This window comes from Danio rerio, chromosome 24 (genome assembly GCF_049306965.1).
Source record: "Danio rerio strain Tuebingen ecotype United States chromosome 24, GRCz12tu, whole genome shotgun sequence".
Classification (NCBI taxonomy): domain Eukaryota; kingdom Metazoa; phylum Chordata; class Actinopteri; order Cypriniformes; family Danionidae; genus Danio; species Danio rerio.
Genome location: NC_133199.1, coordinates 45,618,511 through 45,642,540, shown reverse-complemented (window position 1 = coordinate 45,642,540; position 24,030 = coordinate 45,618,511). Strand labels below are relative to the sequence as shown.

Here is a 24,030-nt window from a genome sequence, read left to right as displayed (position 1 = left end):
AAAATATTAACAATAATTAATCAATTACTAAAATCTGAATCAAAACAATAACACCATGTAAATAAACAGCACTGCGGTGTATAAGAGGTTAAGTATGCAGACGTACGCTGGAGCTGCTGCCCATGTAGAAGAGCAGGTTGTCGGGTTCACTGGTCTTCATGGTCAGTGTGAGTGTGTTGAAGTTGCTGGACGTCACCTCAGGTCTGTACGCGCGTACACAGTTGCGGTCTGCAGAGACGGCCACTTTAATCTACAGAGAGCACAACAGAACATGCATTAGTGTCCGTATGTGATTCAGCAGATACGATTATCATGGTATACACTGGGGTCTAAAGGGATCTGAGGCCCTTGTGGTCTTTGGATATGCTCTGACGCTGATGCTCACATGCTGATGGATGTATGCGCTTACATTGAAATAATAAAGATCATGTGTGGTTAGTATGTCTTAGGGAAACAAAAGCCACAGAAACAAAAAAAACAGATACTAATTTAGATTAAAAATGGTGTGTGTGTGTGTGTGTGTGTGTTCTCACCGATGCAGCCTGTTTGCGTGCCTGACTGATGAGTTCTCTGATGTCGGACAGGTTTCTGCTCAGCGTTTCTCCCAGAGTCTGCAGAGGCTTCAGACGCTCCAGCAGACGATCAGCTTTCACATCAGCCTCGCTCAGGCGGGATCCAGCAGCGTTTGCTGAAGCACAGAGGGAAAATATGAATATGAATATCAGGATTATGACCTTTGGCTGACAATTAAAGGGACAGTTCAAAGGTTTTCCATATCAGATGTGAGTTGTGAATTACGTGTATGGTAAAATTTAAATATTCAAATGAGAAAGCCACGCCCCCAGATACAATGTTTCTATTATGTAGTTTTTATATGTTGTCGAATGAGAGTTGTAAATTATAAGTATGCTAAAATTAGAATATTTAAATGAGAAAGCCCCTCCCCCAACACCCAATACAATGTTCCCATGACAACACAACAATTTTTTTATATGCTGTCAAATGATATTCATGAATTATGGGTATGCTAAAATTAGAATATTCAAATGAGAAAGCCACGCCCCCAGATACAATGTTTCTATTATGTAGTTTTTATATGTTGTCGAATGCGAGTTGTAAATTATAAGTATGCTAAAATTAGAACATAAAACGAGAACCCCCCCCCCCCCCCCAATACAATGTTCCCATGACAACATAAATTTTTTTATATGCTGTTAAATGTTATTCATGAATTATGGGTATGCTAAAATTTGAATATTCAAATGACAAAGCCCCGCCGCCAGCACTTTTCAATACAATGTTTCCATGGCAATGTAACATTGTGTAGTTTTTTTATGTTGTCGAATGTGAGTTGTGAATTATGCATATGCTAAAATTAGAATATTCAAATGACAAAGCCCCTCCCCCAACAACCAATATGTTTCCACGACAACATAACATATTTTTTATATGCTGTCAAATGTAATTCCTGAATTATGAGTATGCTAAAATTAGAATATTCAAATGAGAAAGCCACGCCCCCAGCACTTTATAATACAATGTTTCCATGGCAATTTAACATTATGCAGCTTTTATACGTTGTCAAATGTGAGTTGTGAATTATGGGTATGCTAAAATTTTAATATTCAAATGAGAAACCACGCCCTCATCACTTTATAATACAATATGTTTCCATGGCAACATAACATTATGTAGTTTTTATATTTACATTTACATTTACATTTAGTCATTTAGCAGACGCTTTTATCCAAAGCGACTTACAAATGAGGACAAGGAAGCAATTTACACAACTAAGAGCAACAATGAATAAGTACTAAAGGCAAGTTTCAGGTCTGTAAAGTCTAAGAAGGGAAGTGTTAGTATTTTTTTTTTTTTTTTTTTTTTTTTTTTTTTTTTTTTTTGTACAATTAGAGTGATATTCAAAGAGGCAATTGCAGCTTAGGAAGTGAAGTGGAGACTAAATAGTTGAGTTTTTAGTCGTTTCTTGAAAATAGCGAGTGACTCTGCTGTTCTGATGCAGTTAGGGAGTTCATTCCACCAACTGGGCAGATTGAGCGTGAGCGTTCGCGAAAGTGATTTTTTCCCTCTTTGGGATGGAACCACGAGGCGACGTTCATTCACAGAACGCAAGTTTCTGGAGGGCACATAGATCTGCAGAAGTGAGTGCAGATAAGAAGGTGCTAGGCCAGAAGTCACTTTGTAGGCAAACATCAGAGTTTTGAATTTGATGCGAGCAGCAACTGGCAGCCAGTGCAAACGGACTAGCAGCGGAGTGACATGTGCTCGTTTAGGTTCATTGAAGACAACTCGTGCTGCTGCATTCTGGAGCAGCTGAAGAGGCTTGATAGAGTTAGCTGGAAGCCCAGCTAGTAGAGAGTTGCAGTAATCCAGTTTGGAGAGAACAAGAGCTTGAACAAGGAGTTGAGCTGCATGTTCAGATAAGAAGGGTCGGATCTTTCTGATGTTATAGAGTGCAAATCTGCACGATCGAGCAGTTCTAGAAATGTGGTCAGAGAAGTTTAGTTGGTCATCAATCGTTACTCCAAGGCTTTTCACCATTTTGGATGCAGTAATGGTTGCCCCATCCATCTGGATTGAAAAGTTATGGTGTAGAGTCGGGTTGGCAGAAACTACAAGCATTTCCGTTTTTGCGAGGTTCAGCTGAAGATGATGATCTTTCATCCAGTGTGAAATATCCAACAGGCAGGCTGAGATACGAGCTGGAACCGAGGGATCATCAGGATGAAAAGAGAGGTATAGCTGGGTATCATCAGCATAGCAGTGGTAGGAGAATCCATGTCTCTGGATGACTGGTCCTAGAGATGATGTGTAGATGGAGAAGAGAAGTGGCCCAAGAACAGAGCCTTGAGGTACCCCAGTGTTTAGTTGCTGTAGGTTGGACACCTCTCCCCTCCAAGACACCCTGAATGACCTGTCAGAGAGGTAAGATCTAAACCATTGTATAACAGTGCCCGCAACGCCCAGTGACTCAAGCGTAGATAGCAGGATCTGGTGGTTGACCGTGTCAAAAGCAGCTGACAAGTCCAGCAAAATGAGGACTGATGATTTAGAGTCTGCTTTAGCCAGTCTGAGATCCTCCACGACCGAGAGCAGGGCAGTCTCAGTTGAGTGACCTTTCTTAAAGCCGGATTGCTTGTTGTCCATGAGATTGTTTTGAGTAAGAAAGTCCAGGACTTGATTGAACACTACTTTCTCCAGAATCTTGGCCATGAATGGAAGCAGGGATACTGGTCTGTAGTTTTCAAGTAGCGCATGGTCCAGGTTGGGTTTCTTTAGCAGTGGGGTTACCCTAGCCTGCTTAAATGTAGTGGGGAATAAACCAGAGTCAAGAGATGTGTTAATTATGTGAGTCAGTGTTGGTATGACTGCAGGAGAGATGGCTTGCAAGAGATGAGAGGGAATGGGATCGAGTGGACAGGTGGTTGCATGGCTAGATAGCACAAGTTTGGACACCTCAGACTCAGAGAGCTGAGAAAAAGAGGTGAGTGTGTGTGGTGTTGGTGTTGTATCTTGCGTGTTTGTTGTAGGTGCAGCAAATTGAGCACTGATTTTTGCAGTTTTGGTGCAGAAGAATGTAGCAAAGTCATCAGTAGTAAGTGTGGAGGATGCGGGTGGAGGAGGAGGATAGAGGAGGGAGGAAAATGTTTTAAAAAGTAGGCGAGGATTAGTGGCATTGTTGATTTTCAGACGGTAATACGTCTGCTTTGCAGAAGTAACCTCAGCTGAGAAAGAGGACAGAAGAGTTTGGTATGTTAAGAGATATGCAGGATTTTTAGTTTTCCGCCAAATTCTCTCTGCAGCCCGAAGTTTTGAGCGATGCTCACGGAGAGCATCCGAGAGCCAGGGTGCAGGAGGACTGGCACGGGCTGGCCTGGATGCAAGAGGACATAATCGGTCTAGACATGATGCTAGTGTGGAGCAGAGTGTATTAGTGGCACTGTTCGAATCAAGTGCAGTGAGTTTGCGAGATGGAGGAAGAGAGTCTGAAACAATGGTGGATAGTCTATTGGGTGAGAGAGATCGTAGGTTTCTGCGAAAGGTAACCAGTGTTGGAGTGTGTGGCGGCTCAGGAGTAATGTGGATGTTGAGAGACAGAAGGAAATGATCAGATATTTGTAGTGGAGTTACTATTGTTTGATCAGTGAAGCAGTGTCGTGTGTAAATAAGGTCTAGCTGATTACCTGATTTGTGGGTAGCAGAAGTAGGTGCTCTTTTTAGGTCAAAAGAGGCAAGCAGAGTCTGAAAGTCTGCAGCTTGCGGTTTGTCAACGTAAATGTTGAAGTCACCTAGCACCAATAAGGGAGTGGCAAAATTAGAAAAAGATGAGAGAAGAACATCCAGTTCATCTAGGAAGTGACCTAATTTACCTGGTGGGCGGTAGATGACAACCACATTTATGTAGAAGGGGTGGATAATGCAGACTGCATGGAATTCAAAGGAGCTGATTGTTGGCAGGGACGGTATCAGAGTAAATTTCCATTCTTTGGAAATTAGTAGTCCAGTCCCACCCCCTCTCCCTGTCTGACGAGGAGTGTGGGAAAAAGAGAAATTAGCAGAAAGAGTAGCATGTGTAGCAGTGTCCTCCGGCCTCAACCAGGTCTCAGTTAGAGCCATGAGATTATAGTCAGAATATGTAGCTATGGAGGTAATAAAATCAGCCTTGTTAACAGCTGATTGACAATTCCAGAGGCCCACGGAGAGAGAGAGTTGTGAAATAGTAGATACATGTATTGAACGAAGGTTGTGAGGATTACGCCTGCAGCGTACCTCCCGTGTTTTGCGAGTGTTAGTAACAACAGGAATTAGAAAACACATAATAAAAGTGCACTGACAACAAAAAATAAGTGTAAAGTAAAACAATACAGTAAAGTACTCAAGTGCTTTGTCGGTGTCTTTGCTCGGTGGAGTCGCGCAGGTAGAGTCGATGGTCTTTACCCTCGTCGGTCTTCACACGAGGCGGTCTTCACACGAGGCTGCCGCGACCGCTGCCGCGGTGAACTAGTTGTTTATATAACCCCGAAGCACTAGCTGATTGAATTCAGCTGGACACGCCTCGAGAGTCAAAACAAGGGCCGAAACTGAGGCGGACGACGCGAACCGCGTCTGCGTTCGCTACACAAGCTCTTATAGTAACCAAGGAAACAGTGGCTAAACAACTTCTAGTATTATACACAACTGAAAGCAAGTTTAAATGTCCTACAACTTTACACAAACAGCTGGAAACAAGTCCTCAAACCATACACAACAACTGAAACAAATCTTAAATGTACTTACAGGCTGCTGTTCTAGATGCTGCTAAAGTGCTTCTCCTGCCGACTAATGCTACCGTGCTCACTATATAGTGGTTACCTGGCGTTTGGACACGCCTCCCGAGTCAAAACAAGGGCCGAAACTGAGGCGGACGACGCGAACCGCGTCTGCGTTCGCTACACAAGCTCTTATAGTAACCAAGGAAACAGTGGCTAAACAACTTCTAGTATTATACACAACTGAAAGCAAGTTTAAATGTCCTACAACTTTACACAAACAGCTGGAAACAAGTCCTCAAACCATACACAACAACTGAAACAAATCTTAAATGTACTTACAGGCTGCTGTTCTAGATGCTGCTAAAGTGCTTCTCCTGCCGACTAATGCTACCGTGCTCACTATATAGTGGTTACCTGGCGTTTGGACACGCCTCCCGAGTCAAAACAAGGGCCGAAACTGAGGCGGACGACGCGAACCGCGTCTGCGTTCGCTACACAAGCTCTTATAGTAACCAAGGAAACAGTGGCTAAACAACTTCTAGTATTATACACAACTGAAAGCAAGTTTAAATGTCCTACAACTTTACACAAACAGCTGGAAACAAGTCCTCAAACCATACACAACAAAATATGTTGTCGAATGTGAGTTGTGAATTATGTGTATGCTAAAATTTAAATATTTAAATGACAAAGCCCCTCTCTAACACCCAATACAATGTTTCCACGACAACAAAACATGTGTTTTTTATCTGTTGTCAAATGTAATTCGTGAATTATGAGTATGCTAAAATTAGAATATTCAAATGAGAAAGCCACGCCCCCAGCACTTTATAATACAATGTTTTCATGGAAACATAACATTATGTAGTTTTTATGTTGTCGAATGTAAGTTCTGAATATGTGTATGATAAAATTACAAATATTCAAATGAGAAAGCCCAACTCCCAGTACCCTAATACAACATGCTTCCATGGCAACGTAACATTATGTAAGTATCATGTTGTTAAATGCGAGTTGTCAATTATACGTATGCTAAAATTAGAATATTCAAATGAGAAAGCCCCTCCCTCCAAAACCCTGATACAATGTTTCCATGACAACAAAACATGTATTTTGTATGTTGTCAAATGTAATTCATGAACTATGAGTATGCTAAAATTTGAATATTCAAATGAGAAAGCCACGCCCCCAACACATCATAATACAATGTTTCAGTCACAACATTACATGTATTTTTTTATGTTTTAAAAACTTTATGTATTATCTGTATGCTAGAATTAGCATATTCAAATGAGAAAGCCACGCCCCCAGTACATTAATACAATATGTTTTCATGGCAACGTAACATTATGCAGTTATGTTGTCAAATGTGATTTGTGAATTATACATATGTTACAATTTTTCAAAAGCTCCGCCCCCACAAATACAAAATGTTCAACGTCTGAATTTCTGACCGGTGTCCTGTGAGTCTCTGAGCAGCTGATTGGTCCTCTGTGTGCTGTTATCGGCTGACCCCAGAGCTGATGAAGACTCGTCCAGCTTTAGGCGATAATCCCGCAAGCGCTCCAGAGCTTCCTGTAAAGACGCATTCGCTGCTTCTGTCTGCTGCTTCACCTGCAGGATTTCAGCTCTGCTGCCTGAGAAACACATAAACACTGATCCATCTGTCTGACGTTTAAGGGTCAGTTCACACAAACAGTTTTAATTAGCCCATGATTATGCCTCCTAGGTGTTCCTGACTTTCTTCTTTCGGTCAAATCCGGAAATATTTTGAAAATGATCTGAATGGATGTTTTCTCTTTTACAGTTCAAAACTATTTCAATACAGATGGGCAAATAATGCTGCCATCAACCATGGATATAGATAGTGCTTTATATAAGGGGTAATTTTACTGCACACACCTTCAGGAAGGTTTCTGAGGATGGTGAGGGCTTCTGGGAGCATCTGTGTGAAGTTCTGGATGTTTGCTGCAACCAGACTCAACCTGCTGGTCACTGCACTGACATTCTGCATGAGGCCTGAGACACACACACACACACACACACACACACACACACACACACACAAAAGTGTGAGTATATCATGTATTATCATCTACATGAATGATGAGCTTTAGTGGTGTTTACCGTCGGTGTGGTTTTTCAGAAGTGCAGCTCTGTCCAGAATCTCTGAGCTCTTCTGCAGCCTCCTCTTCTCCTGCTCCGTCAGTGACGTCTAACAGAATCACACATCAGCATCACTAACTAGTAGTTTAGCATACTGAATTATTCATTTTTACAATGATATTCCCCATATTTGCTATATTGTACTCTTACATTCACATTATTTACTATCTTTTATGGGGGTCAAGCTGTGATTGGCTGACATACCATATTGAGGGCGGAGCTTGCGTTCTGATTGGCTGCGAGGGCCAGATCTGCCGCCAGCTGTATGTTTTCTCTGATGTTGGCATTGGTTCGGGTGGCGATGGAGATGTTAACTGATGCAGAGCTGACCTCAGACAGAGAACTGCACAAAATAAAAACACACAACATAACACAACACGTTATAATACAACACAGGTTCATTTCAAAGTAAACTTAATATTTAAAAAAAAGCTTTATTGAAACAGTTTAAAATACTGTTATTATACGTATTCGATCGCTGTGCTCCATCACAGCAGCTGAAATAAACACGATGTGGTGCGACCTCTGTTCATACAGTCTATTGATGTGACTGGTGTGAGTGATGGGCAGGGCCAGACGGAATCTGCAGACATTTTTTGCTATTTCTGCTATTTTTCTAAAATCTGCGGTTTTCTGCTGAATTATTTTGGGAGTATCCAGCAGAGTATCATAACTAAAACCTTAATATATTAAATAAAAAGTAATAAATTACTGAATAAAAACTGAATAAATTCATAATTACACATTAACTCAAGTAAATAGATAGAATTAATAATGGGGTAAAAATCTGTGGAATTATGTTATGGTCAACTCTAAAGGTAGTCGCACACTGAATGCGCCACTCGGCGACGCGCTGCACTGCACCAGGCAACGCCATGCAATTCCAATTCTAAACATGGATTTCTATTAGTTTAGCACCGGCTGCGTAAGTCTGCGGCTGTCTGCAGCGCCCAGCCACGACTCAGGACACTGTTAATATTTCACAGAGCGCCATCTGAATAGTTTCATATTAAAAAACATTCAAATGTGCGCATCTGCTGTGCGATACTTCCAACTATCATATGCATGCTGTGTTGCGGCACCAAGTGGCGCATCCAGTTTGTGACCCGCTTAATGGTCAACTCTGTTATTGCTGTCAAGTCCATTACTGTCAAATCTAAATCAACCCTGTTATTGTCAAACTGTTAATGTGAACTCTAATAATCAACTCTTTTATTTTTAACTCTGTTATCGTCAAATCTGTTATTGCAAACTCTGTAATCGTTAACTCTGTTATCATTAACTCTGTAATCGTTAACTCTGTTATCATTAACTCTGTAATCGTCAACTCTGTTATCGTCAACTATGTTACTGTCAACTATGGAACTGTCAACTCTGTTATCATCAACTCTGTTATAATCAACTCTGTTATCGTCAACTCTGTTATAATCAACTCTGTTATCGTCAACTCTGTTATAATCAACTCTGTTATCGTCAACTCTGTTATTGTCAACTATGGTACTGTCAACTCTGTAATCGTTAACTCTGTTATCATCAACTCTGTTATCATCAACTCTGTTATCGTCAACTATGTTACTGTCAACTATGTAATCGTTAACTCTGTAATCGTTAACTCTGTAATCGTCAACTATGTTATAGCCAACTCTGTTACTGTCAACTCTGTTATCATCAACTCTGTAACCGTCAACTATGTTATCATCAACTCTGTAACCGTCAACTATGTTATCGTCAACTCTGTTACTGTCAACTGTTATTGTCAACTCTGTAGTCGTCAGCTATGTTATCGTCAACTATGTTAACGTTAACTATGTTACTGTCAACTCTGTTATCGTCAAAGATGTTATTGTCAACTCTGTTACTGTCAATTCTGTTACTTTCAACTCTGTTACTGTCAACTCTGTTATCCTCAACTAAGTTACTGTCAACTATGTTATCGTCAACTCTGTTACTGTCAACTGTTATTGTCAACTCTGTAGTCGTCAGCTATGTTATCGTCAACTATGTTACTGTCAAATCTGTAATCGTCAACTAAGTTATTGTCAACTCTGTTACTGTCAATTCTGTTATTGTCAAGTGTTATTGTCAACTCTGTTACTTTCAACTCTGTTACTGTCAACTCTGTTACTGTCAACTCTGTTACTGTCAACTCTGTTATCGTCAACTCTGTTATTGTCAACTCTGTTATTGTCAACTCTGTTACTGTCAACTCTGTTACTGTCCACTTTGCGATCGTCAAATCTGTTATCGTCAACTGTTACAGTTAAAAAGCTTTAACAATAAGTTGAACAACAATCAGCAACAGAATCAAATCCCTATCACCTTTAAGAATGTTGCACTACTGTACATTAATACCTTCAGTTGACTGTAAATAAACACATTTGCTGTTTATAATTCCAGTTTAAGGAAAACTAATTGAAAACCCTTGAAATGCCCCTGCAGTTCTGCATTGCGTTACATGCATATATAGTCAATCCTGACAGCAATTCCCACCTGTTCAGGGCTTGTGCTTGTTTGCTGAGAGCTTGTGCGTGATCCTCAGCCCTGTAAACCAGCTGAAGAGCATCTCTTTTGGTCAAATCCATGACTAAAGAGTCCACATGCTTCCTGAGAGACGGACTCCACAATTCCAGATCATTCTTCAGCTCATCCAGAGTCTGCAACCACAGATGCATCATATGGATTAAAAACGTATTCTTCATTACATGTCTAAATAATAATATAGAAACGGCACTCACTGTCGTCCCGTTGTCCATGTCTTCTGCAATATTGAGGGCGTCGGTCAGCAGGTCTTGAGCTTCCTGTACTTGTGTTTCTACTTCATGGTTCAGACTGCTGACATTGTTCCTGGAAATCTAAAAAAATTTAAATCAAAATGTTATTTATTTATTTAATGTCTTTTTAAAGAAATTAAAAATGTAATAAAAAATGCATTGAATTGATACGAGTGACATCTAATATGTTTATAATGTTATACTCAGAAATATAAAGAAGCACACAATTCAGCTTTGTGTCTAACAAATAAATAAATTATCATATTTTTAAAAAACTAAATGTAGCCTCATTGAGACATTCATTCGTTAATTTTCCTTCGGCTTACTCCCTTTATTCATTAGGGGTCGCCACAGCAGAATGAACCGCCAACTTATCCGGCATATGTTTCACGCTACGGCCAATTCAGTTCATCAGTTCCCCTATAGCGCATGTGTTTGGACTGTGGGGGAAATCGTAGCACACGGAGGAAACCCACACCAACATGGGGAGAACATGCAAACTCCACACAGAAACACCAACTGACCCAGCCGAGACTCAAACTAGTGACCTGAGTGCTGTGAGGTGACAGTTCTAACCACTGAGCCACCGTGTCGCCTCTCATTAAGACCTGTTGTGTATACAGTATCATGCGTATAGTGTGTGTGACTCACGGTGAGTGTGTGTGTGTTGCTCTGGATGTCCTGGAGCAGGCGTCGGCTCTGGTTGTTGTGCGTTTTAGCCGTGTTTAGGCTCTCCTGGACCTGCTGGAGATTCAGGTTGTGTGTGTTGAGTGTTGTGGAGATGTTTTCCCGTCTGATCTGGTTATTTCTGTAAGGCTTTGAAATCTCATCCTCGACCTTTTCCAGCACAGACACTGCAGAGCTGCACACAACACACAACATTATTAGCCTTTCTGTGCAATGTTAATTATTATTATTATTATTTAATATTCCTCAAGTGCTGTTTAACAGAGATTTCTTCAACACATTTCTAAACATAACAGCTTTAATAAGATTTCTTTTGTCTTTGTCATGATGCAGGTACATTACATTTATTTAGGAAGATACTCGTACTCGTGACATTTAAAGGCTTATTAATTATGCAAATTATAAGATAAGAGTTTTTTGTTCTGTAACCAATAAAATAAATCTTTAGGGGTCTGTTAATACTGGTCTTAGATTATTGAAAACTTTTTAAAACTGCTTTCATTCCAGCCAAACTAAAAGAAATAAGACTTTCTCCAGAAGAAATTAAAATAATAGGAAATATTGTGAATAATTTCTTGCATCATTTGGGAAATATTTGAAAAAGAGTTAAAATAGAGAAGGAATGATGTATTTCTGCTGCTGTGTGTGATGTGTTGATCTTACCTGAGCTGGATCTCCGCAGCGTTCCTGCAGTGCGTCAGATTAAAGCTCCTGATTTTCTCCAGGGTTTCGCTGGTCTCCTCCAGCAGGAATGTGCTGTTGGCTTCATCCAGACCTTCATCCAGAGTCACGTTCACTGAACTCACCTGCTCCACCAGACCTGAGCCAATCACAGCGCAGAAGTGACTTACACAGCAGCCAATCAATTTATCACATTGATATGCACTGATTTATTCGGTTACTGTCTGTAAGAGTAATGCTTTAGCTCTTCTTATGATGATCTTTAATAATAAATGAATTCTTCATGGAACAGATCTGATGTTATTTGAGCAGTTTTTGTTTACTATTATGATTTGTATTTTTTATATTATGTATTAATGTATTGTTCTTCATTTATGTTAAGCTGCTTTGTCACAATCTACATTGTAAAAAGTGCTATATAAATTAATGTGAATTTAATTTGGAAAAGATTAATATTTGTTTTACGTGTCAAATTAATAATTAAAAATAATATTACCCGTTTTAGTTTTTACTATTACACTTAAGTTGAGTCTTAAGTTGCAGTATTATTTTAGATTGTTAAAATAAAATAAACAAAATAAATAAAATAATTAAATAAAATAAATAAATAAAATAAATAATAAAAGTAAATAAATAAAGAAATGAAATAAATAAAATATTTACCATAATTAATAAAAATTTTAAAAATAAAACAAATAAAATAAAATAAGATAAATAAAATAAATTAAATGAATGAATGAATTAATAAAAATAAATAAATAATTAAATAAAATAAATAATTACCTTAATTAATAAAAAAATAAAATAAAAATAATAATAATAATAATAATAAATAAAAATAAATTAATTAAAGTTACCGTGGATGGCAGAGTGAATGTTGTTGATGAGCTCCAGCAGTTGTTTCCCTTGAGTAAATCTCTGCTCTGAGGTCAGCAGCACATCACCACTGTCTTCAAACACACTCTGGACCTGCACGTGCGCGCACACAAACACACACACACACACACACACACACACACACACACACACACACACACACACACACACACACACACACACTCAGATAAGTACATATCCTGAAGAAAATGTGATTGGTGTTTGCCGTGGTTGTTAGGCAGTTGCATGCCGGTTGCTAGGGTTTTCTGAGTTGTTGGTATGTGGTTGCTATGAAGTACTTAGGTGGTGGCTAAAGTGTTCTTAGTGGTTGTTAGGCAGTTGTTGGGGTGTTCTGAGTGGTTACTAGATGGTTGCCGAGGCATTGCTAGGGTGTTTCAAGGTGTTTGGTTGCTAGCCAGTTGATAAGAGGTTCTGGGTGGTTGCTAGGTAGTTGCTTAGGCATTGCTAGGTGGTTGCTGAGGTGTTTTGAGTTGTTGTTATGTGGTTACTATGGCGTTTTATGGCGGTTGCTAGAGTTTTCTAAGTTCTTGGTATTTGGTTGCAATGACATAGTTAGGCAGTTTCTAAAGTGTTCTGAAGGGTTGCTAGGCAGTTGTCAGGGTGTTCTGAGTGGTTACTAGATGGTTACCAAGGTAGTTGCTAAGACATTGCTAGGTGGATGTTCTGAGTTGTTGCTATGTGGTTGCTATGACATAACTAGGTGGTTTCTAAGAGTTTTGAGTGGTTGCTAGGCAGTGTTCTGAGTGATAACTAGGTGGTTGCTAAGTGTTGATAGGCTGTTGCTAGGGTGATCTGAGTGATGGACACAGTGAGGTCAGTACCTGCTGCTGAAGGTCAGTGATCTGACCGCTCAGGTTCCTCGAGTGTTCTTCTCCAGCGGTCAGCTGATAATCTGGAGTTTGGTTCCACGACATCAGGCTCTGCAGATTACATTACACATCGGTATTCACCACACTGTTATACAGTTATACACTATACACAACTACAAATTTTTTGTCTATTTCAGAAAAACTCACTTCATTTTGACAATATTTTTCTAGAAAACTATACATTTCCAGATATTTGGATTAGAGACAAGACAAAGACTCTGAGTAAGAAAAGCATTGTATTGCAGTGTGCTGTTCTCCACTGACCGTGAGCTCTCGGGTCTGGTTCTGGATGGTCATCAGCTGGCTGTACGGGGCCAGAATGACACCCGTCAGGTTCACAGATGTGATGGACACGTCTAAAGCATCCAGATCATCCAGCAAAACACCAGTGCAGGAGTCATTACATGCTGCAAACACAACGTATGAACACTTGATTCTGATAGGCTGATGAGCATTCTGAGGTGTGCTGTTATTTTCAGATAAATGCACAGATAAAGTAGTTCTGGCAGGTTTTGAGCTCATTAAAGCTCCATAAACGTATTCCTTAATAAAATGTATATTTAGAGTTTTTTTTTTAAAGTGCCTGTATTATTTACTATCTCATACTATGTGAAGCAGCTTTGACACAATCTACATTGTAAAAGCGCTTTACAAATAAAGGTGAACTGAACTGAATCATACCGTTATATTTTTCAGTTTACATTTTAATTTTGGAAAAAATGTAAAGTTGTTGTCCTGTTGTTACTGTGGGCAAGAGGCTAATGCTGCTAGAGTGTGTGTTATATGAAAGAGCTGTGGAAATACAACTGAACTAAGATGAATAATTGGCTGCTTTACTGCTGAAATTTCATTCATTTAAGAATTTCGTGATTAGGACAATTACGATTTTAAAAATGTTCATTTTTTAAAATCTAAATTTTTGAAAATTCAGGTCCGGCAATTTTTCAGAATGAAAAGCAATAAAATTACCAGTACACTGTTAGAATTCTGCTGTTTTTTTAAATTTACTGGTTATTTTATTATTTACTGGTCATTTTTTAATTTACTGGTTATTTTTGAATTTAATGGTAATTTTTGAATTTACTGTTAATTTTGAATTTACTGGTAATTTTTAAATTTACTGGTAATTTTTGAATTTACTGGTAATTTTTGAATTTACTGGTCATTTTTTCATTTACTGGTTATTTTTTAATTTATTGGTCATTTTATAATTTACTGGTTATTTTTGAATTTACTGGTCATTTTTTAATTTACTGTTAATTTTGAATTTACTGGTAATTTTTAAATTTACTGGTAATTTTTGAATTTACTGGTCATTTTTGAATTTACTGGTAATTTTTGAATTTACTGTTCATTTTGAATTTACTGGTAATTTTTTAATTTACTGGTCATTTTTGAATTTACTGGTCATTTTTGAATTTACTGGTCATTTTTTAATTTACTGGTCATTTTTTAATTTACTGGTCATTTTTTAATTTACAGGTCATTTTTTTATTTAATGTTAATTTTGAATTTACTGGTAATTTTAAAATTTACTGGTAATTTTTGAATTTACAGGTCATTTTTGAATTTACTGGTAATGTTTTAATTTACTGGCAATTTTTGAATTTACTGGTCATTTTGAATTTACAGGTAATTTTTTAATTTACTTGTAATTTTTTAATTTACTGGTCATTTTTGAATGTACTGGTCATTTTTGAATTTACTGGTAATTTTAGAATTTACTGGTAATTTTTGAATTTATTGGTCATTTTTGAATTTACTGGTAATTTTTGAATTTACTGGTAATTTTTGAATTTACTGGTCATTTTTAAATTTACTGGTCATTTTTGAATTTACTGGTCATTTTTGAATTTACTGGTCATTTTTGAATTTACTGGTAATTTGTGAATTTACTGGTCATTTTTGAATTTACTGGTAATTTTTGAATTTACTGGTAATTTTTAAATTTACTGGTAATTTTTGAATTTACTGTTCATTTTGAATTTACTGGTCATTTTTGAATTTACTGGTCATTTTTAAATTTACTGGTCATTTTTGAATTTACTGGTCATTTTTGAATTTACTGGTCATTTTTGAATTTACTGGTCATTTTTTAATTTACTGGTCATTTTTTAATTTACTGGTCATTTTTAAATTTACTGGTCATTTTTGAATTTACTGGTCATTTTTTAATTTACTGGTCATTTTTAAATTTACTGGTAATTTTTTAATTTACTGTTCATTTTTTAATTTACTGGTTATTTTGTACATTTACAGATCATTTTTTAATTTACTAGTTATTTGTTAATTTACTCAAATTTACTGGTCATTTTCGAATGTATTAGACACATTTTGAATTTACTGGTCATTTTTAGAATTTACTAGTCATATTTTGAATATACTGGTCATTATTAAATTACTTGTGTTATTTTTAATGCAAACTACTGTGGGCAAGACGCTAATACTGCTGGAGTGTGTGCTATATGAAGCTGTAAACTAAACCTAATAATCGGCCACTTAATTGCTGAAATTTCATTTTAGAATTTTGTGATAACGACAATTTATACATAAAAACTTTAAGTTAAGTGTTAAGTTGTAACATTTCCCGCAAACTGCCAAAATTATTCTGCTGCATTTTCCAATATACTGGTCAATAAAAAAATTTCTGGTTACAAATTTCCCATCATTTCCCGTTCATGCGGTGTGCAAGAGGCTAATGCTGCTTGAGTGTGTGTTGATGTGTGTAAATAAAGGTGATGTGACTTACACACACACTGCTCGTGGACCAGCACATGCCTCTCCTCACACTGGTCACACAGGTGACCTCTGACCCCAGGTTTACACTCACAGCGGCCTGTGTGTGCGTCACACACACTGTGCACTGAGCCCGACTCACTGCACGCACACACCTGACAGCGGCCACCCGGCTCCGACGGGTTCCCGAAATACCCCACTGCACACCTGAGACAGCAGACAGAGCGTGTGTGTTAGACTTTGTGTGTGTGTGTGTGTGTGTGTATGCGTATGTGTGAGTTTTAATGTGTGTAAGAGTGTTTTGTGAGTGTTTGTTTTTCTGAGTGCGTGTGTATGTGTTTCTGTGAGTGTGTGTGTTTCTTAGAGTGTGTGTGAATATATGTGAGTGTGTTTGAGGGTTCATGTCTGTGTATATGCATGTGTGTGTGTGCGTGTGTGAGTGTATATGTGTTTCTGAGTTTGTGTGCATATACTTGTGCACGTGTGTGTTTCTGTGTGTGCATATATGCGAGTATGTTTGAGTGTCTGTGTGTGTGCATATATATGCATGTGTGTGTGCGCGCGTTTCTGAGAGTTTGTGTGTGTGTGTTTCTGGGAGATTCTGTGTCTCTGTGTGCGCAAGTGTGAGTATGTGTGTTTAAGTGTCTGTGTGTGTGCGTGTGTGTATATATGCTTGCTTGTCTATGTGTATATGCTTCTGTGTGTATATACTTGTGTGTATGTGTGTGTGTGTCAGACCTCTCACAGTATCGTCCCTCATATCCCTCCTCACAGCGGTCGCAGCGGAAGTCTCCAGCACCTTCTAACACACATGTTGAGCTGAAACTAAACACACACACACACACACACATACACACACAGAGCACATTTACCTATTGCATACTTTACTTTTAAACCGATAGGATTGTGCTTTAGACGCCATCTAGTGGTCAGATGTGGAAATTCATTTGATGCACAAACTCCCACAGTGCATTATGGGTATTTTGAAGTGTTGAGTGTGCATGGGTTGTGGACTTGTTATTGCAATGCATTTTGGGATTGACTAAGTGCACTTCAGAATGCTCACTATGGTTTCGGACATCATTAGAGTAGTGCACTATTAAGGGTATAGGGGGCGATTTCAGATAAATGTGTGTGATGTGAGCTCACCTTTGACCCCGCAGTGGGCAGGTACACAGAGAGCAGTCACTGACCGACCCCTGCACCTTCCCATAATACCCTGCAGCGCAAACATGGCAGTGTTCTCCAGCGGTGTTGTGCTGACAGCCCTGAACACACACACACACGCACACGCACACACACACACACACACACACACAAAATGTAATTTCTGCAACTAAAATGACTGAATTTGTGCACATTTTGTAGCATTTCTATTATTGTTTTGCTTTAATTATTTAGTTTATACACAAATGTGCACATATTAATGGTTTGAGCTGAAGAATCGCTGATCTCTGTCATTTAAATAATGAAAACACTTAGAAAAATGCTTGAAACTTCTTGAAATTGTCCTTGTTTTGCTTGTGTAATGTCTTCAGATAGTTACCTATTTAAAGGTGACCTATTCTGCCCCTTTTTACAAGACTTTAAATAAGTCTCTGCTGTCTCTAGTGTGTGAGATTGAGCTGAGAACAGCACAGGTAATGTTCTCCAGCTCTCTGAAACTGACCCTTTCAGGCTTTGATCCTAATTGTGGTGTTTTTGTTACTGTCGCTTTAAATGCAAATGAGATTGCGCTCTTTTCAGAAGAGGGCGGAGCTACAGATGCATATGCATAAGCATAGTGACATGTAAATCAGCAGTGTGTGTGTTGTGAGTGCTGGTCAGGTGTGCTTCAGTGTGTTCTTCATGCTTCTGTCAGTCTCTGTCGCTCCTGTCTCTGTTCATCTAGAACTCCACATCTATAATGCTCTTAGTCTATGCTGACATCATCTTCAGCAGCTCAAACACTCTAATGGCTAATGGACAGACGGCTGCTTCTCACTCAGGGCTGCTGTTTATGCTAATGACATGGAGAGAGGGGCACTAGTGGGCGGGGCTTTCCCCCTCTGATGACACGTACAAAGGGAGAATGTCAATCAAAGTGCTTCACTCATCAAGTCTGATTAGAACAAACACAATTAATACATGTTGAGCATCAGAGGCTGCTGGAGATACTCACACACTGCTGACACACAGCTGGGGTTAAACCACATATAAAAGTGGGTTTTGCATAATAGGTGCACTTCAAAGTGTGTGTGTCTGTGTGTGTGTGTTCTCACCAGGCATTGGCCGGTGTGCAGGTCACATGACTGGCTGTGGTTGCTGCATCTGCAGGGCACACAGGGCTGAATGAGCGGCCGATTTCTGCCCTTCATGTTGAGCTCAGATACAGCCTGCCGGTAATATCCTGGAGCACACTCCTGCAACACAAAGCATGATGGGTAAAAACATCACATAAATAAGTGTAATAATATATATATATATATATATATATATATATATATATATATATATATATATATATATATATATAATAAAGCAAACACAATGCAACATCCCACAATGTCGGAGTACAACATCAGTCTGACATCATGTTGATATCTGGTGTGTGCTGGGTATATTTCATATGTACACCAGTCTCAGGTGCAGTTTGAGCAGGTGATGAGTCTGCATGTACGCCATGATGACCGATAATGCTGACTATTTTGATGATGCAGGCATCACGGTGGCGCAGTGGTTAGCACAATCGCCTCACAGCAAGAAGGTCACTAGTTTGAGTCTCGGCTGGGTCAGTTGGTGTTTCTGTGTGGAGTTTGCATGTTCTCCCCGTGTTGGTGTGTGTTTCCTCCGGGTGCTCCGGTTTCCCCCACAGTCCAAACACATGCGCTATAGGGGAACTGATCAACTACATTGTGCGTATTGTATGATTGTGTGTGTGAATGAATGAGTGTGTATGGGTGTTTCCCAGTGATGGGTTGCAGCTGGAAGGGCATCCGCTGCGTAAAACATATGCTGGATAAGTTGACGGTTCATTCCACTGTGGCGACCCCTGATTATAAAGGGACTAAGCCGAGAAGATAATGCATGTATGACTGATTTGGATGATGTGTGTTATTTTTCTGACCTGGCAGGACAGTCCAGCGTATCCCGGCGGACACTCACAGATCTCCACCAACCGCGCCACATCTCCACCTTCAGGAAGCTCATCTGCCTCCAGTGCCGTTTCCATGGAGATGTTGGAGATCCTGCACACACACACATCATCCTTTTAATCCGACTGCACTCAATCTGCTCCCTAGTGTACTAGTCAGAGTTTGACAATTTTAGAGCATCTCTAAACATCGATATATAGAATTTTACATTTTTAGATTAGCTATTGCTTCCTGAAATGTGCCACAATGCACCATGACAATCAGGGAGTATTGATGTTCACCATTTTCTCTTAACATGATTCAAGTTCAAGTTGTTTTATTGGCATGACATTCAGTACAGTATTGCTAATATATTAAAATCATCAAATACCAAAATAAATAAATAAATAATAATAATAATAATAATATTATGAAAGATTCAATCAGGGCAAAAAAAGAATCATGTGAAACAACTCAAACATAACCACAAAAACATGACTTAATTTGCATAGAAAGGTACTAATTTATTAAACTTAGTTACTAATCACAAAACAGGGCTCAACAATAAGGACTGCCCGCTGGCCCAGGGTCAGCTTGCAAGATGCTCGGGACAGTATACAGAATGGTTACTGGGCCAATAGGGGACAGTGCTGCCTTGTCACAAAAGTTTAATTTGGCTGCAACTGTTTGTCAATTGCATGCTTTCATGCCTAGACGTTTGTTTCGGAACCGGTCTCGTTTGCCCAGTAAGCGCCATTCGTGGCATATGTGAATTCTGAATTCTGCTCGAGTCCGCGTCAAATCAATCGGTCTGAGATCACCAGAATAAGGTGGTCTTGGCTCGATTGAGCGGATCGATTGTAGTGAAACAAAACAATCCAGGCTAAATCACAGTGTATTATGGTTGTGTGTTCGCCATATATTCGACTATATGAAGAGAATGATGAGTAGGGCAGAATGTTATTTCTACCAGAAAATGTGCGTTTCATGTCTAATATGAAAGTGAAAGCATGCTGAAATATTACCGAGTGCTGTTTATCCATTGACCGAAAAAAATTTAATTTTATCAACATTACCATCTGGTAATTTTTCCATATTATAATCTTTATTATCTTATATTATAAACTGTTTTGTTTATTTCGACACCTCGAAAGAAATATCAACATCCCTTCATAATCTGACTGCAGTCCCGTTGTTGTGACGAGAAATGCACCCCTGCACAGACCCCATTCATAGACTTTCTTTAGCATTCTTAGTCTACATTTAAAAAAAACTCAAAGGTCATAATTGATTAAAACTTAGGCTTATATGATTATGTTGATGGATCAAGCAAATACAAATAGTGAAATGCATTTTAAATCTAGGTTTACAAATAAATGAAAAATATATATATTGACAGTATTATAGACTGATGTAATGAGCCGGTTTCTAAAATTAGGCATTTTGGTGGGTTTTAAACAAACAAGTCATAAAATTGTTGTAGTTTTCTACTAAACCATTCACTTTATTTAATCTAATCAGTATTGTATTTAAATTAAATCATTTTTAAATTGTCTGTTGCATTTAAAGAAAAGTTATGCTGAATAACTAAAGGGCTAACTTCTTTTTTGGGTGGGGCCAGAGAATATTTTGGCTGGGCAAGTAAAAATCTGAACCACTGGCCCGATTGGGCCAGTATAAAAAAATCCTTAGCGTTGAACCCTGCAAAAACCTTCATGTGTTATGCAGTAAATGTACATAAAGAGATGAGAATGCATGTGTCACCGTATATTGGATCTGTGCGGCTCTTAAAGGGACAGCGTCAATATTCCTGTACTTATAATTATTAAACAAACAATAAAAGACCTGCACAGAATCACAACTGAAGAAGTTTTGTAGCTTTAATAAAAATAAATCTACTTTAATTCCTAGAGTGGCTTACAGTTTGTTTCACTGAGTTCGCTGTACTCAAATGGCCTCCACAGTCACCAGAGCTCAATCCAATAGAGCAGCTTTGGGATGTGGTGGAACGGGAGATTGGCATCATGGATGTGCAACCAACAAATCTGCAGCAACTGTGTGATGCTATCATGACAATATGGAGCAAAATCTCTGAGGAGTATTTCCAGTAGCTTGTTGAATCTCTGCCATGAAGGATTAAAGCAGAACTAAAGGCTAAAAGAGGTCCAACCCATGTACTAGTAAGGTGTACCTAATAAAGTGGCCGGTGAGTGTAGATGTACTCAAAAATGGTCTTAAGGTCATATTTTGGTCATATGGCGCACTCATAATCATTTTAAATTACTATTTGAATGACTACATCTGTTGCATCCGCTGCGTAAAACATATGCTGGATAAGTTGGCGGTTCATTCCGCTGTGGCGACCCCAGATTAATAAAGAGATTAAGCCGAAATGAAAATGAATGAATGAAGTATTAATTTTTTGCATGTGTTTATTTCAGATTACGTCCCACTGTGTGAGCATCACAGCAGAGCTCATTAATATTCATCACCCACCCAAATAAGGTCAATCAAAGCATGTCTTCCTAGGGTTGTAAATGAACATATTAAATCATTTCAGGAGAATTTCTTCCCTTACCCAAGCCACATATCTTCAGTGTAGATCTCAGAGAAAGATTTAAGTGTAGTATATAGGCATAAAACTGACCTGCTCTGCTGCAGTCCGGACCCGTACGAGGCTTTAATGATGACGTACTCCAGGTTACTCAGCACAGACATGAAGTCAGCGTGGCTCACGGCTTCATCAGACACTGAGTTGAAGTATTTCCACTTGTGCTGCACACAGATCAGATCAGACATGACCATCAGGAAGAGACAGCACTGGGTTTATAACACAGACAACAGACTTCCAGTGTCGGCGTGGGTTTCCTCCGCGTGCTCCGGTTTCCCCCACAGTCCAAACACATGCGCTATAGGGGAACTGATCAACTACATTGGCTGTAGTGTATGAGTGTGTGTGTGTGTGGGTGTTTTCCAGTACTGGGTTGCAGCTGGAAGGCATCCGCTGTGTAAAACATATGCTGTAATAGTTGGCGGTTCATTCCGCTGTGGCGATCCCTGATAAATAAGCGACTAATTTGAAGGAAAATGAATGAATAAAGTTATACTGATGCATGATTATTTGCTGTCATCAGTAAATGTGATTATAATGGAGGTCAGTGGGGCAAAAACAGCACCCACATCACCACAGGGGAGTCAATCTGAACAGTACAGCAGACATTTTAGGAGCTGTTTGGACCCGTGACTGACCTCGGTGAGGGCGTGCTCCTGTGTGCTGCGGATGCCGTTAGCAGGAGCGCTAGCATCAGTGTAGATGACCAGCTTACGCAGGTGTCCTCCTCTCAACAGCACCTGAGGCTCCTGATTGGCCAATCCCACGCCGTCCTGAGCGAAGAAGGTGAGGGTGTAGGAGAGTCTTCCTCCATACGACAGCAGCTGAAACAAACACCAGGCAGATTTTACACTCACAGCTAACACTTTCCCCTTGCTGGAAATCTAAATTTAGCATGTGCATTTAGCTAGCTCACATCGGTATTCCTAACGTGAATAATTAATCCACAGAAAGTCAGTTGATTGTTTTGTAATCTTCAATTAAATTTAAATTCTGTACATTTGATTACTTGCTTGGAGAGGCGGAGCTTCTGTTGAGGCCGACCTGAGGGTTTCCATAGCAACTGCATATTAATAGTCTCTCGATGACAGATTGGTATGAGAGAATGAAGCACAAAAGAACGCCCCGCCCCCTACTCAATATTCACTTTCAGTCTGAGGTACATTACTATATCTCAAAATGAACATAAACAAATGCAAATGCGCTTATTTACATATGCATACATGCAAAAACGACCCTATAAATATGTAAAGTACTCAAATTTAAAATAAACACAAACGTTATGCATTATTTGGGTGAATTTCCTTTTACTTTTATCATTTAATACAGAAACAGATGAAGTAAGTGATGGAGAGGGGTCTGAATGCAGACTTGGTTGCAATCTGAGCTGCATGCAATGCTTTTTAATGCGCACACCTAACCCCACCTTTAACCCCGCCCCTCACAGTGACATCAGCAGCTCCACTGAGTGCATTGTGTCTGACATCGAGGATATTACGAGCTCAGGGCTCTCTACCGGGACAGCATGCCAATTACGCTCTATTGATTATCTAGCTGATTATCAATTATCTGATTATTGATTAGCTAAGTGTGAACTCTTGAAAACAGGATGATAACAGGATAGAATCCCTGCAAACATGGGAGGGTTGACAGGTATGCAGACAGGATGATAGTCAGCCTTCAATGTCCTTATTTGTCACCCTTAAATTCATGTTTGCAGTTCAAATGACTCAGAATTGTAGCTGAGAACATCTGTTTTAATTTTTAATTCTTAATTACAGTTAATGTCTGAGACTGGGTCGGGCTTGGGCATGGGGTGCACGGGCTCGGATAGGGTTAGGTTTAATTTTTGGGATCTCTAAGCTCTAATAGCAAATCTGAGATACACAGTCTCAGCTCACAAACCCAAGTCTGCACCCAGATACTATTGGCCCTCTCTGTCTCTGTTTCTGCAAACTGTACTACCATGGTATATCTATGGTGTTGTACCCTGGTGTTTCTGTGGGTGTGTTGTGTATTTGTACCTTGTTGCCGTTGTATTTCTGTGGGAGTCTCCAGTAATACGGTCCGGTGAGGAGAGAGAGTTTGTTGAGCTGATCCACGTCCAGCAGCATCTCGTCATCGCTGTAATAAACGCCCTCCAGCGTCCCCTGCAGGTCACTCTGAGACACTACACGCAGCAGAGCCGGAGATGAACCCAGAACAATCTGAACACACACACACGATTAA

General features: G+C 39.3%; 2 protein-coding genes across 3 annotated transcripts in view; both read right to left on the bottom strand.

Annotated features, from left to right (window-relative positions):
• Positions 1-24,030, bottom strand: part of lama1 (laminin, alpha 1) — a 95,019-nt gene that overhangs the window by 20,833 nt on the left and 50,156 nt on the right. For both annotated transcript variants that reach the window (XM_073940507.1, NM_001034986.1), the window contains 21 exon segments: positions 23,826-24,008; positions 22,440-22,625; positions 21,838-21,965; positions 19,184-19,304; positions 18,339-18,479; positions 17,227-17,345; positions 16,816-16,902; positions 16,091-16,284; positions 13,606-13,748; positions 13,294-13,392; positions 12,433-12,544; positions 11,558-11,714; positions 10,859-11,069; positions 10,172-10,288; positions 9,927-10,090; positions 7,641-7,779; positions 7,398-7,485; positions 7,173-7,289; positions 6,725-6,907; positions 534-688; positions 107-250 (listed from right to left, as the gene is read on the bottom strand). In XM_073940507.1, the coding sequence (XP_073796608.1) occupies positions 107-250; positions 534-688; positions 6,725-6,907; positions 7,173-7,289; positions 7,398-7,485; positions 7,641-7,779; positions 9,927-10,090; positions 10,172-10,288; positions 10,859-11,069; positions 11,558-11,714; positions 12,433-12,544; positions 13,294-13,392; positions 13,606-13,748; positions 16,091-16,284; positions 16,816-16,902; positions 17,227-17,345; positions 18,339-18,479; positions 19,184-19,304; positions 21,838-21,965; positions 22,440-22,625; positions 23,826-24,008 (2,988 nt within the window).
• Positions 1,899-5,469, bottom strand: LOC141380783 (uncharacterized). The gene is made up of 2 exons (XM_073941253.1): positions 4,389-5,469; positions 1,899-4,307 (listed from the first exon to the last, which is right to left on the bottom strand). Exons 1-2 carry the CDS (start codon positions 4,834-4,836, stop codon positions 1,939-1,941), a joined length of 2,817 nt encoding a protein of 938 aa, XP_073797354.1. The 5' UTR covers positions 4,837-5,469; the 3' UTR covers positions 1,899-1,938.